Raw genomic sequence first — 17,358 nt, forward strand, 5'->3', positions numbered from 1 at the left:
CATTGATATATATATATATCTATATATATATATCTATATATATATATATATATATATAGCAATGATGGAATGGAAGAGCAGATAACACAATTATATGATAATTGGTTTACGATAAGCGTTGCAAAATGTATAAACGTAGCTAGACTTTTTATAATGTTCTGATCATTGGAAGTGATAATTGGTAGAAGGTTCGGATATCGGACCATCAGTTGTAACACAATCACGATACATCAGCTATGATTGATTATACTACGCACAATAAGCACATGTAGTTATATCGTAAAGTATTTACCAACGGTGTTGATCATGTATATGCAACACCACTGCAGCATCGCTGCTTATATTTTTCACTTTAATACTTTAATAAGTCTGCAAAAGAAAACACTGATTCAGCGCAAAGAGAAAGAAAGGATCACGCGATAATGTTTCTTTTTCTCGATCATTATGTGATATTACATTTATTAGCGACCTAATTTTACATGTAAAAATGTAATGTGATACAACACCGACATAATGGCAGATATTAATTATCACTGTAACGTTATACTTACATAATCCATCTCTCCTTTAAATGTCGACCCAAACTCGAGACAGCATTCCAGCCAGTTGTTAAACGTAGCTGTAATAAACAAAGTAACACACTGATGGTTTAAGATGGCTTTCAGTATAGACTCATAATATAAACTCGCATAATGTTAAAATTAAAGTTTGTTTTGTTTAACGGCAACACTAGAGCACATTGGTTTATTAATCATCGGCTATTGCATGTCAAACGTTTGCTAATTCTGATATATAGTCTTAGAGAGGAAACCCGCTACATTTTCCAAGGGCTCTTTAATATGCACCATCCCACAGACAGACTAGTACATACCACGGGCTTTGATGTACCAGTCGTGGAGCATTGGCTGCCTTCCACTCTACCACAAAACAATTAGTTTGATAGCATCCATTATATTGGAATGTACAGCTGCATTATGCATTTTAATTATTTAATAAATGATTACAAACATAGATGAATGGTTCTTGAAACTATAAAGTTGATATACTAACCGTGCACTCTGTTGTTGTACTCAATATTCCCAGATCGTGTTACTCCAATCAAAGACTTCCCATCATATATCATCGTGACTATCTTCCAATCAGTTTGATTAAATCCCTGAAATGTAAACACAGCATCAGCGCTACCATTAGCGAAAAGTATGGGGGTGGGGGCAAGTGAGAGAGAGAGAGAGAGAGAGAGAGAGAGAGAGAGAGAGAGAGAGAGAGAGAGAGAGAGAGAGAGAGAGAGAGAGAGAGAGAGAGAGAGAGAGAGAGAGAGAGAGAGAGAGAGAGAGAGAGAGAGAGAGAGAGAGAGAGAGAGAGAGAGAGAGAGAGAGACAGATAGAGAGAGAGAGAGAGGCGGACATACAATACAGAGAAAGAACAACAGAGGGAGACAGAAGAATGATGGTTAGCGTAGTTCCTGAAATACTTGTTAAAAGCATCAGAAAATACATTCCATTAAGCAAATTATTTTCGTCCTTCACTTTATTTTTATACTCTTTTTTTTAAATGGTTTTTAAATGGGTTTTTTGTTTGTTGGTTTGTTTTGTTTTGTTTCCAGAATATAAAATGGCAGTGTCAGGGTTGGGGTGCCCTGAGCTCACTGTCTCACAATATTTTTTAAATTTCATATGGTATACACAGTTTTATATACATACATATAAATGTCAAAATATATACACACGAATAGATATAATCCACACACTTTATGTATATTGTTGTTGTTGATATTTTGTTTTGGGTTTTTTATTAATTTTTTAAAATTATTATTATCTGGGGCCAAGAAGGGGGGAAAAAAGAAAAAGAAGAAGATGTTATGTACGGAATTAGTATTGATACAAGAAAGTATTATGAAAAGGTGTTTGAAGGAGTATAAAGTGCGAAGAAGGTATTTTAGAAATAAATATATCTCAATATTTGATAGATTTAATAAACTTTTATGATGTTTGAAATAAATTATACCACTGCTCCCATTCTGTCTTGAAATCTTCATAATTATTTATATACTTACCCTCAGTGACACAGGCAGGTCAACCGTCACTCCGTATCTCGACTGCAGGCGGAACAGAACATTATCACTGTCCACTGTAAGTGTGAAGTTGGTCTCCTGGGCACACGGACAGTTGTTTGTAGTGGCCAAAATCTGTGGTTCTTGCACAAGTTCCGATTCCCTGTATTTGAGCTGCAGCACCATCTGAGTGCAGAACTGTTTTGCTGGACTCAGAGTCATTCGAATTCGACTCGATCCAGAATAGACTGCTACTCCTTCATTGCTAATCTTTATGGATTCCATTTCACTACGTTTGTCCATCTTTCGTCCGTAATCAAACTTAAGTTCAAAATCTGGAGCACATGCTGTTGAATACAAAAAAAGGTCTGGATGATTTGTATGTGATTTTTTACAAAATATGAAATAATATATAACAATGATATAGTAATAGTAATACATTTTTTAGAGTCGTCTTCTTCTATTTTATGACAAGTGAATTTTTTTTATTTAGCTCGATACATGCAGCTTCGGGTAAGTACAAAGAAGGCAGTTTAAACGACCTCGTTTATTATATTATAGACGACTATCATTATCATTACAGCAGTAGCAAACTCATTATCATCATTATCTTTATCAGAATATCACTATAATAATAATAATAATCATCATAATCATAATAATCATAATAATTTTCATCATCATCATAATCATGATAGTGGTGATGATGGTGGTGATGATGATGGTAATGGTGATGGTGATGATGGTGGTGATGATGATGGTAATGGTGATGGTGATGATAATGATGATGATGATGATGATGGTGATGATGAGGGTAATGGTGATGGGGATGGCCATGTAGAATAAAACCAACCTATGACTGGGTGTGATAATCGAAACACTGACGTTAAACAATACTGGAATCATTTGGACGAAACATATTGTTTCATAGCTATTTACTAGCAAATTATATTGCAAAATATATATAATTTATTTACAGATTTACAATATTTATACTTAAGAGATATTAAATACATTTCTATACTGTCTTAAGATTCGGCTTCATCCTGCTCACGTCGAATGGACAATGTCGCTCGACAATGCCTTGCAGCATTTGCCTTTCTGACCTTCGCGAGATAAACTTGATAACATATGAAGGCAACCAGTTATACTCTGTATACAATACATGTAGAAGACTTGTGCATTACTTACATTCAGTACTCTTGGACACACACCCACACTCGATCACATCAAAGTGGAGTTGACTTCGGAGACAGTTAGATTTCACCCAGCCCAGCGTGCCAATGCTGACCTCAAACGAGTTCCTGCTTGACCACACTGGACGCATACGACACGTATCTGCAACAGCAACACATTCCCTGGTCAACTAGTGTATAACTATTTAATATAGCTAAGAATGTCATAAGTACATTAAGAAACAGGAAACCTGCGTCTTGTCAAGTGTATGTGTGTATGTATAAATATGCATATGCTTTTTTTTATTATTATTAATTTAATTTTGTAAATTCGCTTCTATATTTTAGTAGTTTGACTACAGCGCCAAAATATTGAATTTAAGCAAATTTCAGTTAATTGTTTTCAGGATCTTCCAGTTTTATCTAAGCTCATAGGAGAAATAGGCAAAATGGACCTGTAGCTGGTTCTAGACTGACAATATAATCGCATTATAAATAATATATTCTAGTACCTAATATTGCACTGTTTTAGTCTCAGCGGGGTGTAGGGTGTAAATGTGTGTGTGTGTGTGTGTGTGTGTGTGTGGTGTGTGGTGGGGTGTCGTCCTTCCAAATCCCATGATTCCCCACCAGCCTATGTTCCTGAGCACAAAAATAAGCTAGCGAATGTTTCGTGATGTTACGTAATGCTAGTGTAGGCTGAAACGCAGAGCAGGACTTCTGTAATGTAACATATTTAACCTTATAATCGAAAATAGATCGGCTGGACTCGATGTGGTGATACTGATTAAAAAGAGCTATAATTGTAGCCTTGTTAAAGGTAAAGTGAGTGATTGTTAGGGTATACCCTACTGAACACGACAATAGGTGAATAATTCTAATAGGCCTATTTCAAATACTTCTTTACTTCTGTGGGAAAGTGTAATAAAAGAACTACTAATGAAAAAATATATTGGGTTTTCTGTCAAAATTACCAAATGTCTGACATCCAATAGCTGATAATTAATAAATCAATGTGCTCTAGTGGTGTCATTAAACAAACTAAACAAACAAACTTTACACTATTTTATTAATAATTTTTGAATTTTACATTACCTTAGACTGACTCCCAACAGTGGTCTTCATTCTAACCGACTGTATAATCAAGGTTGATCAGTTGGTGCAAACTGGTTATATTCACATTGTTGTTGTTGTCATTATTATTATTATTATTATTATTATTATTATTATTATTATCTGTTATTAAATTTGTCTGTGTTTACTGACACCAGATTGTTTGGTTCTGTGCAATAAATTGAGCTGAATTGAATATAAGCGAGTGGTTGATGATGGAATTCCAACCCCGTCTCAACACTATTTACCCTTTGTTGTGCACACTTCCGGACAGAGGTCGCGGCAACTGAGATCCATTTTGCAGCCTTTCCCTGGGACATACGCAAACCCAACAGGACAGCACATGGCTTCCGATCGGCCGTCTCTGCACTCCCAGTACGCCCGGCAACTGCCGTCCATGTTGTGGTTGTTATGACACATATCTGCGCATTTGTCTGCAACGAAATGGCAGCTTAAAAATACATGCATACGTCACATGTGAATCATGGCAGTGCAACTCTGTACAGAAAAGCTACACAGACATTGCATTAAATTATTTGCTGCTAGCATTTAAAATTGGACATTGGCATTAAATCCATTACTAATAGCATAGTATTCATAACAACTTAAAATACGAAATCTTTCATTACAGTCATTGCTTATAGCATTTATTTATACCCAAGAAGTTACAACTCGAAATTTGCATTAAAACCATTGCTGATATCATGTCTTTATTCCCATAAAATTAAACATCGATACAGATATGCACATGATAAGATCCGTTGGAGATGTATCACGTGTTACATCAAAGTCATTGACTTTATATACAGAAGTATGTAGGTAGTACTAAACTAAATAACTCCTGGCTGGGTCAAAGTTCGAGGCGCACCCAGTTTTTGATAGAGAAGTTAACACCACAAGTCCTGTGATTAGCGATAAATGTGAGTGTGTTGGTTGTAAAAAAAAAAGTTTCATCTGGGCAAAAAATTGTATGCGATTTTATTTCATCTAGTACATCTAGCCTTGTGCTTGAAGCATGTATGGGGTACCTGTAAAAACGTATTTAAATGTTGTGCAGAACTAGGGCAGTCATAGCCCCTACCCGTTATTTCTTAAATAAGCAGCTTCACTCCTACGTTATTCTGATTCACTTTAAGGGTGAGGGGTGGTGGTATTTATATCCGTGATGTTTATGTCGATTGATATACTGCAGGTAGGAGTTTTAGCCACATATGTTACTATTGTCGTTTATGGGATTTGATTTGGTAGTATACACCCTGTACCTCTTTTGCATGTTTCTCATTACAAGTATTTGGATTTATATATAAACACCAGGATGATCCCAAACATGTTATATGTTCTTAAAGTGGTAATTTAAGCACGGCGAAAATAACTTGTACCGCCAAATGATTAGAATTAGTGCCTGCAACAGAATAAGCCGAGATTCAAACTGCATGTATTACCATGGGAACAGTTCACTCTGCACGACAAGTCACATCGTAAAGCCGTCTGGTCCCAGTAGTAGCCGAACGGACAGTTTCGATACACGGCGATAACGCTGTTCTGGGTCGTGTAGTAACATTGCATGTATTTCTCACAGTCGGTGGGGTGAGGCCGATAGCCCACGCCTTGGATGACGTCAGCAGTTGTACACAAACCTACAATAAAGTAATATTAAGATAAAGTTAAAGTTTAAGTTTCTTTTTGTTTAATGACACCACTAGAGCACATTGGTTTATTAATCATGTGTTATTGGATGTATAAAAATAGGTAACTTTGATACATAGTTTTAAAGAGGAAACCAGCTAATGTTTTTCATTGGTAGCAAGGAGTATTTTGTATGCACCATCCCACAGAAAGGATAGCACATACCACATATTTTGGTATATCAGTCGTGGTGCACTGGCTGGAATAAGAAATAGCCTAATGGGCTCACCGACGGGGATCGATCCTAGAACGACCGTGCATCAGCCGAGTGTTTTACCACTGGGCAACGTTCCTCCCCAAACCTATGCAAACAAATACCAAGATAAGTCGTGCGGCCATTGGATCATGATGATGTCATACTATGTATTGTTTATCATCCAGTTATGTTGACCAGCATGTTGATTGGTATACTGACTATAAAGTCATATAATAAGTTGAAAATACAATAAGCTATATTTTAAACATCAATATTTTTTAATATAGAATAGATATTTTAAGTTGCAATAGTTTCAAAAAACAAAACCAATATGGTTAATACGTAGCAAACTGAAATATTCAGAAAATACACACTATTATTATACAGAAAAGAAAATGAACAGCTATCAAATTTTTGTCTATTTTATGAAGGTTACTGACTGAATTAAGATAATTCTTCTAGATTTGGACCTCTTAATTAGTTTTTAAAATATAGACAACCATTCAATTTTAAGTTACTGTGAAATCACTTTTGTTCGTAGTGTTCTAATTTCAGTGTGTAATTTGTAAACTAGTGCAGTCAATGATTTTAACAATATAATGAAAATATAATACACGTTTACTCCCTCTTCGATACACAAATATCAGTACCCAACGAAATGTGTTTTGAGTATCGTTTTAGCAAAGCAAAAAAAAATTGCATCCACAAAAATAATGACTTCACAGTGTATACATTAACTTTAATTGTAGGAAGAAAATTGACGGGTTTAGTTTTTTTTTGTTTTTACCTGCACATGTTTCCAGGACGCATATTCTCGTTTCATTCATTGCTTCGGGTCCTGGACAGCTACCTTGTCCAGCCGTTCCCCCGATGCACCTACGCGACAGCTCCACAGTCTTTACTCCAGAACCACACGTCGTGGAACAAGACGTCGATGTGTCTACATTCCACGGACTCCAGGTTCCGGAACACCCACCGTCATTACACAGACGACTCTCTGTTTTCTGCGAACGCCCTTCGCACATCAGTTGGTCGTTCCTCGTCCTGATGCATCTCCTGTTCAGGTAAACAGTCTTGGTTCCAGGGCCACAGGACGCCGAGCAGGACGATGATGAATACATTCCCCAGGAACTCCACACTCCCAGACAGCCTCCATCGTTGCATGTTCGGGTTTCTGTTTTCCTTGACTGACCTTCACACATGAGCTGTTCGCCGTTGTTTCTGTTGCACGTTCTTGATAAGTTGACGGTTTTGGTTCCAGGGCCACACGTCTCGGAGCATTCTGAAGCTGAAAGCATCCCCCATTCGCTCCACGTTCCACTGCAAGTAGCTTCGTTACAGGGGACAATCACCGTCTTGCGCGGTGACCCGACACACCCAGTTATGCCATCATTTGCCAGAACGCAGACTCGTGTCATGGATATTTTCTTTTCCCCTGGACCACAGGTCACAGAACACGACGAGGAACTACCTTTGTTCCATTCACCCCACGTTCCGACACAGTTGCCTTCGTTGCATAGCTGAATTTCTGATTTCTGTGTCTGGCCATCACACCCTAGTTGACCTGGTTCGCCTTGGATACACGCCCGTGTAAAATTAACGATTTTCTGTCCGTCACCGCATGTCTTAGAACAAGATCCTGCAGCAGTCAGTTGCCATTCGCTCCACTTCCTAGGACAAGGACCATCATTGCAAGACTGCATCCCAGACCTCCGAGATAGACCTTCACATCCAGCGTCGCCAACGGTTCCTCCAATGCATGTACGTGATTGCTGAACAGTTCGAGTCCCAGAGCCACATGATGCTGAACAGGCTGTTCTGGAATCTGTTACCCACTCAGTCCATTTTCCAGGGCATCTTGGTTCCGTGCATACCAACAGTTCAGATCTCTGCGACAAACCTTCGCAACCTTTTTGCCCAGCTACTCCTCCAACGCATGTACGTGACAAATAGACAGTTCTCTGTCCACTGCCGCATGTGACTGAGCAATCTGTTGATGAAGAGATAGCCCATGCAGCCCATGCTCCAACGCAGTCACGTTCATTACACGCCTCAATTATTGACTTCCCTGATGAGCCCTCACACCCAGCTTGTCCAACGATGCCTTTGCTACAGGTTCTTGAAAAATATTTGGTGCGTCGTCCACGGCCACACGATACAGAACAGTCGGTTGTTGAAGTAAGTGTCCATTCAGTCCATGATGCTCTGCAGACACTTTCATTACAGAATTTCATTTCTATTTTCGTTGTGTCACCAATGCAACCTTGCTGACCTACATTACCCCCAACGCAAGTTCTTCTCCGTGTAACATTTCGTGTTCCAGCTCCACAAGTCACAGAACAGGAACCTGACAAATAAATGGCCCATTCGCTCCATTTACCAGGACAGACATTTTCATTACAAAATCTCGTTTCTGATTTGCTTGATGCTCCTGTGCAACCTGGCCCGCCAATACTACCGCCGATGCAGCTTCGTCTTAAAGTGACTGTTTTGTATCCCGGTCCACAAGTTACAGAGCATCCAGTTGTCGTATAGTCGCTCCATTCATCCCACTTACCAGAACAAATGCCTTCATTACAGGATCTTATTTGCATTTTTGTTGTTTCACCAATGCAACCTGGCCCTCCTGCATTACCTCCAACACAATTTCGTATCAACGTAACATTTTTGAATCCATTACCACAAGTCACTGAACACGAAGTTGAGGAATATTCTGTCCATAGACTCCATTTACCAGGACAAACCTTTTCATTACAAAATCTCATTTCTGACTTGCTTGATGCACCAGTGCAACCTGGCCCTCGAACTCTACCTCCAGTGCAGGTTCGTGTCATGGTGACAGTTCTGGATCCTGGCCCACAAGTTACTGAACAAGACGTTGACGAATAATCTGTCCATGCACTCCATTTACCAGGACAAATCTTTTCATTACACAATCTCATTTCTGACTTGCTTGATGCACCAGTGCAACCTGGCCCTCCAACTCTACCTCCAGTGCAGGTTCGTGTCATAGTAACAGTTCTGGATCCTGGCCCACAAGTTACTGAACAAGACGTTGACGAATAATCTGTCCATGCACTCCATTTACCAGGACAAATCTTTTCATTACAAAATCTCATTTCTGACTTGCTTGATGCACCTGTGCAACCTGGCCCTCCAACTCTACCTCCAGTGCAGGTTCGTGTCATAGTAACAGTTCTGGATCCTGGCCCACAAGTTACTGAACAAGACGTTGACGAATAATCTGTCCATGCACTCCATTTACCAGGACAAATCTTTTCATTACAAAATCTCATTTCTGACTTGCTTGATGCACCAGTGCAACCTGGCCCTCCAACTCTACCTCCAGTGCAGGTTCGTGTCATAGTAACAGTTCTGGATCCTGGCCCACAAGTTACTGAACAAGACGTTGACGAATAATCTGTCCATGCACTCCATTTACCAGGACAAATCTTTTCATTACAAAATCTCATTTCTGACTTGCTTGATGCACCAGTGCAACCTAGCCCTCCAACTCTACCTCCAGTGCAGGTTCGTGTCATAGTAACAGTTCTGGATCCTGGCCCACAAGTTACTGAACAAGACGTTGAAGACGACTGTTGCCATTCACTCCACTTACCAGCACAATCAGCAACAACGCAGTCTCTAATCTGTTGTGTATACTGTGCACCTGCACATCCAGGTCCACCGGGAGATCCGCCGATACATTTACGTGACATATACACAGTGTGTTTCCCAGGGCCACATGTGGCTGAACAGCGTGTCGATGAACCATCCACCCACACGTCCCACGCCCCAATACAGACGCCTTTAGCGCACGTTCTTGTTTCCGACTTCGAGGCGGATCCTTCACAGCCAAACTGTCCTACTACTCCACCAATGCAGGATCGGCTCATGTACACGGTCATTTGACCAGCTCCACAGGTCACCGAGCAAGGCGTCGTAGACACATCCTGCCAGATACCCCATCTCCCGCGGCATATCCCGTCATTGCAAGATCTGATTTCTGATTTTCTATCCGAGCCCGTGCAACCTGCCTGTCCCAGTGTGCCTCCAGTACACGTGCGAGTCAAGTGCACTGTCTTTGTCCCAGGCCCACAAGACGAGGAACAAGACGTTGATGAATAGACTATCCATGCAGTCCACGCACCTTGGCAGTTGCGTTCATTGCAGTACTGTGTTCCAGACGTACGTGAGCGTCCTTGACATCCCGGCTGGCCTATCTGTCCTCCGTTGCAGGATCTGGTCATGACAACATTTCTAGTTCCTGGTCCACATGTCACGGAACACGCCATTGTGGATATTACGTTCCACGGACCCCATGTCCCTGGACACACCTCGGCACTGCAGGATACGGTTTCTATTGATGTCGACGAACCTTGACAAGTGAGTACGGCACCTTCCATGCGACATTGCCTTGTCTTTTTAATAGTCTTGTAACCAGTTCCACATGTAACAGAGCAAGAAGAAGCACTTTCTTCAGTCCATGGTCCCCAGTTGGCTAAATTGAAATAGATAATTAGTTAGAAGTAGATACTTAGATATATTAGCTTTATACGCCTATACTGAACAAAAAGTTACTCTAACTGGTTAATAAGAAGTATTGGTTTCAAAATAAGTGGGTACCTATGACGAGAAAACATAATAATAATGACTGGGCACAAGATAATATGAGTTCCACAATCATTCTGAAGTATTCAAATCTAAGCAATTGTGAAATAATCAGTAGGACATGGCATGTAATGAGACAGATAATATTCTGAATTGTTCATTGTAAAATTGCCATAGTTTGAATATATTCTGAAATAGTTTAACTATTGCGAAATATTATAGCATGGACAGTTTGAATACATTCTGACATATTGTAACATGGGCTGAATTTGAGACTATTCTAAAATATTATAGCATGGACAGTTTGAATACATTCTGACATATTGTAACATGGGCTGAATTTGAGACTATTCTAAAATATTATAGCATGGACAGTTTGAATACATTCTGACATATTGTAATATGGGCTGAATTTGAGACTATTCTAAAATATTATGGCATGGACAGGTTGAATATATTCTGACATACTGTAACATGGGCTGAATTTGAGACTATTCTAAAATATTGTAACATGGATAGTTTGAATATATTCTGACATACTGTAACATGGACTGAATTTGAGACTATTCTAACATATTATAACATGGGCAGTTTGAATATATTCTGACTTTGAAGTTTTGAGACAATTTTGAAATACTGTAACATGGGTGAGTGTGAGTTCCATTTTTATTCTGAAATACTATGACGTGGAGTGTATTCTGAAATACTCACTTTAACGTGGATTGATCTTTCGTATATTCTTAAACACTCATATATAACGGACTGAGTTTGTACATATCCTGATTCACCACAACTCGAAAACGAGTTTAACCACGTTATGAGCATTATACAGAACACATTTGAATGTAATCCTAAACACTCACCATAACATGGGCCGAGGCTACACGTTTTGGTCTCCGTTGTAGCTGTCGGTCCTATGCATCCATTTTGTCCCACCTTGCCGCTGATACAGGTTCGCGTTTTATACAGAGTCCTGCTTCCCGGTCCACAGGACACGCTGCAGTCAGATGTACTCTTCACAGTCCAGGACGCCCAGGTGCCTTTTCAACAGAACGAAATATAGTCCATATAGGCGTACTAGCATAAAGTAATTGTTTTCTAGACAAACCACAGACATCGCTGTTTACGGGGAGCTAACACTCTTTCTCCTCAACATTTACTTAAGACTAAGGTGAGTAATTTTAGCTGCCCTGAACATGTGAATTTATATGGTATCAATATATTTTAAATGGCTCCATATAATCTAAGTAGTGGAACAATTCAACTGTTTTCACGTCCAGGTTTACAGCACCGAACAAAAGACAACATTACATGATATAAATGTACTATAGTCCAATTACGGCAACACCTTAAATCAATACTAATATAAAATTATAGAGGAACATGTTTTAAATATTGTTATTTCAAAAGATTAAGATCAGGGAGTACCGTACTATTAATTTTTTGTAAAGAATAACAGATCTTCTAAGCGAAAAGAGTACTTATAAATATAATTAAAAAATTGTTTAAAAAAATGTCATTGTTTGTATTTCCTGCCTTCAACCCCCACCCCCTTTTTCATATGACCGTGAACATTTCAAAAGTGTTTAGGTGTTTTTAAATATTATTTTTCTGTGGCGGATTAAACCATTTTATTTGAACCAATTTAATTTTCAGCTTTATCTGCAAATTCATTGAAACCAGCTCAACCTGCTGAAAAAAAACCCACGACTGGTGACATATCGACATGGTATATTATAAACATAAGTAATAACTGACCTGGGCATGATTTCTTCTAAGCGAAAAGAGTACTTATAAATATTATTGTTTTAGAAGAAAAAAAGTGTCATTGTTTGTATTTTCTGCCTCAACCCCCACCCCATTTTTCATATGACCGTGAACATTTCAAAAGTGTTTAGGTTTTTTTTAATATTATTTTTCTGTGGCGCATTAAACAATTTTATTTGAACCAATTTAATTTTCAGCTTTATCTGCAACTTCATTATAACCAGCTCAACCTGCTGAAAAAAAACCCACGACTGGTGACATATCGACATGGTATATTATAAACATAAGTAATAACTGACCTGGGCATGACTTGGTGTTGCAAGCTACAGTTAGTTCATCACTGCCGGGTCCAACACAGTCACGGCCTCCACTTTCTGGCTTCGGTTTATTACACAATCGTTTGCGGGTCACTCTCTGCACCCCACCGCCACAGGTCACTGAACAGGTTCCACGATTTTCAGACCATGTGCTCCACCCACCGTCAACTAGGAACGAATTAAAAATATGTCGGTTGTCAGTTTATAAATATTAAATTGCCACCAACACATAGTCTGTTGCCTTTTTTCTCTATCTATCTCTGAATTTGTTTTTCAATGCATAATTCAATGAGTTTTGATTGATTGCAAATTAGCATCGTATATTTCAACGTGAAATACACTGATACGTTACTTTTCTCATATAGCACCACTTAAGAAGACATTTTGAATGTGAATTCTGTCATATATAATGTACGTATATGTGTTAAATGATCGTATATGTATCGTATTACTCTTCCACTGTTCTATCTCGATTTCCACACAGCTCTCTGCCTGCCTTCCTGTGTACCTCGCATAAGATTTGCAAATATAAGTGTATACAATGGGCCGAAAAAAAGAAGAACGAAAAGCATGATCCCTCAACAGATGTTTTACGTACTAAACGCTAGGGGCAACCGCGGGAGGCCAACAACGACCGCCACCAGTAGATTAGGTTCCAATATGAGCTACACTCGGCAAACTAAGTTCAAATTAACATGTAGCTCACTTTTTTCTTTTTCTTTCTCCCATAGGGCTATTTCTCGTTCCAGCCAGTGCTCCACAGCTGGTGTAACAAAGGCCGTGGTATGTACTATCCTGTCTGTGGGATGGTGCATATAAAAGATCCCTTGCTGCTAATCGAAAAGAGTAGCCCATGAAGTGGCTACAGCGGGTTTCCTCGCTCAATATCTGTGTGGTCCTTAAACATATGTCCGACGTCATATAACCGTAAATAAAATGTGTTTAGTGCGTCATTAAATAAAACATTTCCTTCCTTCCTTTTTCTTTCTTTCGGTGAATCGTTAAAAAATGCGCCAAAATTCCTGCACGGAAATGCGCACTACTTTCCTTTTTTTATTTAATGCTACGGGATATTCAAAATTCAATAGCACCGAAATTACCCCTACTCTCACCCACCCCTACCCCTTTCCTGTCCTGGACTGAAGGGCCAGCCAGGACAGGTGTGCACAACAACAGCTTGTATCTGTACAGCTTCTGTTTTATTTTGAAACCACTTATGGAAAATAACTAGAAATAACACTAATATCCTTTAATAAATAATGATGCATGGTAAAATACCACGAATGTAGTACAAAATGAATTAATGTTGTTGTTTTTTAATAAAGCTCCTTCTTTATTTGGTTTCTATGTAACAATTACAAAATGCTACTTTTTTTTATAAAGTCTTGGTACAATATCAAGAATATAGTAGGACATGAATTAACGTTTTATCGGTAGCATAATTCCTTGTGATTGCGTCCCTATATAATAATTCGAAACCAGTACTTATTTTTGAAAGTCAACTAGTCTGGGAGTGGCAGTCCTCTTTAAGCGATGCCGGAAGGATGTATTGTTTACTATAGGTTTTCCTCTGGAGTTGTTGTCCTTCTATAGACGAGGCACCTGATAGAGATCAAAATAAGCCACCACTAGTTTGCCAAATGTCCATTCAACTCTGCATTGTGCAGAGATACGGTTTCGATCATGTATAACGGTTTTGTCGATAAGATTACAATAACAATTTACCCGTGCATTCTCTAAGTTTGCAGGCTCCCTTTGTTGTTATTCTGTGTTCGCCAGGACAACGTGATCCGCCATTCACAGCAGATGGACTGTTGCAGATCCTCGTTCTGGTTACTGTCCATGTTCCATCTCCACAGGTCACTGAACACGATCCGAAAGTCTCTTTCCCCCACGGACCCCAGGCGCCGCTCACTGAGTAACAAGAGAAACCCATTTGTCATGTGAATAATGGATTCACAAGAGGGATTCATGTTTTATTTTCTATTGTCTAATACCATTTGTTAATACATTAATGCAGTCTTAAGTATAGAAAACTAAAATGTATGAAATAGTGTAAATCTAAATTTAAGTATGGATAGAATATTTTAACTTCCACTCAGAATTAATTAAAATAAATTTTAAATACTACTTTCTATGCACATTTTAACAATATACATGTCTTGATGTTTGTATTGTATCATACTGTTCCCGACATCTCTTTACATCGTAATTTTACGTAATTATATACTTTCTATTATTGATGTAGATAATTAATCATATCCATATACTTGAGAGTGGCGAATACAGCAGATATTCGATATCTCTTAGACATTATTTAAACACGTTCTATAAGCCTCTGTGATAATGTTTTCACATATTTTTTGTTTTGTGCAATATTGGTTTGCCTGCCACATCTCCATACACTGTTAAAAATTAATTAATTCATTCCTGTGTAATACTAATTGTGGAATTAAATGACATACTGCCAGTCAGTAGTGCGGTAGATGTTTGTGTGATTTAAGATTTCTGAAACATGGCGCAATTACAAACCAATTGAAACTGGCATATTAAATGTGTCTAAGCTTGATACAAATACAATAACAGGTTTTGTTTTAGAACATGTAGAAAAGAGAAAGTATTAAATTTTTGCTATTTCTTTCCAAAAACACCCACGAAATTGTATCATTGGCTTGTCCATAGAACGCGATTTCAATAATCTAATAGATTTGCAATTGAAGCAAAAACAGTAGCATCCTAAAACAACACTTGATACACCGTACCTAAACATTCGGTTATCCTGCACGTGACCTGCCGTTGTTCTCTGTCGTTCCCTGGACAGTTGGCTCCATTATTAGTTGGTGCTGGGTTGTTACACAGCCGCGTTCTGGTGACCGTTCTCGTTCCAAGTCCACAGGTCACAGAACATTTGCCAAACTGTTCGTTGCCCCAAAGACTCCAGATTCCATTAACTGTTTAAAATTATTTTCTTTCTCAATTTTCCATTGCTTTTAACATTGTTCAGGCAGGTGCAAGACAAATTATGTTTGTAAGTTGGGGTGTTTGATATTGGAAGTGTTCTAAGACAGGGTCAAAGATTATCTATAGAGCATTCTTAATGCATTAAAAAGGCAAAGCTGTTTGAGATCAAAGGAATACATTTCATCAATTATTTATCTCTGACGAAAGTCACAGAAACATATCCAACAGAAATCCATATTCCTGGTAATTAAAATGTACATATGCATAGTGTTGTGTTTATACCATGTTATGTATTTTGTTAATAATTTTATTGAATGCCAGAATTAACTACTGAACACTCTTCGAAGAGGTCAGGCTAAACCCGCAAGTAAAGCTAATGGGAAATGACACATGAGTGGCAGGAATAGCAACAAGAGACGAACACCTGCATCGATTGGAGAGACAAGGGCATGGATGTAGAGGCGGACAGCGAAAGGAGTCGAAATACAAGAGGAGTTGCCAGATCGGGAAGAAATGAGATGAAATTCAAAGGAGAGTAAGGGAAAGGGGACAGTGGACTAATTAAAAAATAATTGTTGAAAAAAGTACAGTAACATTTTATTAAAGGCAGTATGTTTAGGTTGCCAAATTCATTAGATTAACAGTTTACCTGGACAGTCTTTTATTTTGCACACTGCTAACTTCGTCTCTCTAGCCTGGCCATTACACACGTTACCACCGTTCGCTGGTGCTGGGTTGTTGCATCGTCTCGTTCTCGTAACGGTCCAGGTTCCTGTTCCACAAGTCCTGGAACAGGTACTGGTGCTTTCAACTGTCCATGCACTCCACACTCCATCAACTGTGAGGTCAACGTTGCAATATGTCATTACCATCATAATTAGTATCAATGCTATTCGCTCTACGCCTCGTCAGCTGTGAGGTTAATGTTCTAATATGTCATTACCATCAGTGTTATTACGAATGCTATTCACTCCACGCCTCATCAACTTTGCAGTTAAAGTTGTAAGATGCCATTAACATTATGAGTGCCATTCAAGCCGTGCCCACTTAATAGCGTGGTTAAAGTTGTAATATGTCATTCTCATCTTAAACAGTATTAATGTAATTCACTACACTTCCCATAAGCTATGCAGTTAAAGTTGTAAAATGTCCTTCTCATCTTAAATAGTATTAATAGAATTCACTACATTCCCCTTAAGCTATGCAGTTAAAGTTGTCAAATGTCATTACCGTAAACGGTTCAGTGTAAGAACTAGATACTTTTAAGTTTATATGTTCACATATATACCTGCACAGTTGCTCAGCTTACAATCAACGAAAGTAACATCAGTGTCATTCCCAGGGCAAGTGTCTCCACCGACAGCTAACGCTGGTCTGTTGCATAATCTGGTTTTCGTTATAGTCCGTTTTCCGGTTCCACAAGTCACCGAGCAAAAACCAACACTCTCTTTTCCCCAGGGGCCCCACGATCCATGGACTAAA

The 17,358-nt window shown here is 38.8% G+C and overlaps 1 protein-coding gene across 1 annotated transcript in view; it reads right to left on the reverse strand.

Annotated features, from left to right (window-relative positions):
* LOC121380749 (SCO-spondin-like) overlaps positions 1-17,358 on the reverse strand; it is a 31,063-nt gene that overhangs the window by 961 nt on the left and 12,744 nt on the right. The window contains exons 9-20 of the mRNA XM_041509712.1: positions 17,165-17,353; positions 16,526-16,714; positions 15,678-15,866; positions 14,641-14,829; positions 12,898-13,083; positions 11,695-11,871; positions 7,008-10,721; positions 5,781-5,975; positions 4,587-4,772; positions 3,242-3,388; positions 2,054-2,397; positions 1,051-1,156 (exon numbers count right to left, since the gene is read on the reverse strand). Coding sequence (XP_041365646.1) covers positions 1,051-1,156; positions 2,054-2,397; positions 3,242-3,388; positions 4,587-4,772; positions 5,781-5,975; positions 7,008-10,721; positions 11,695-11,871; positions 12,898-13,083; positions 14,641-14,829; positions 15,678-15,866; positions 16,526-16,714; positions 17,165-17,353 — 5,811 coding nt within the window. The remainder of the gene's footprint in view (positions 1-1,050; positions 1,157-2,053; positions 2,398-3,241; positions 3,389-4,586; positions 4,773-5,780; positions 5,976-7,007; positions 10,722-11,694; positions 11,872-12,897; positions 13,084-14,640; positions 14,830-15,677; positions 15,867-16,525; positions 16,715-17,164; positions 17,354-17,358) is intronic.

The sequence above is a fragment of the Gigantopelta aegis genome, chromosome 9, assembly GCF_016097555.1.
Source record: "Gigantopelta aegis isolate Gae_Host chromosome 9, Gae_host_genome, whole genome shotgun sequence".
NCBI classification, from domain to species: Eukaryota; Metazoa; Mollusca; class Gastropoda; order Neomphalida; family Peltospiridae; genus Gigantopelta; species Gigantopelta aegis.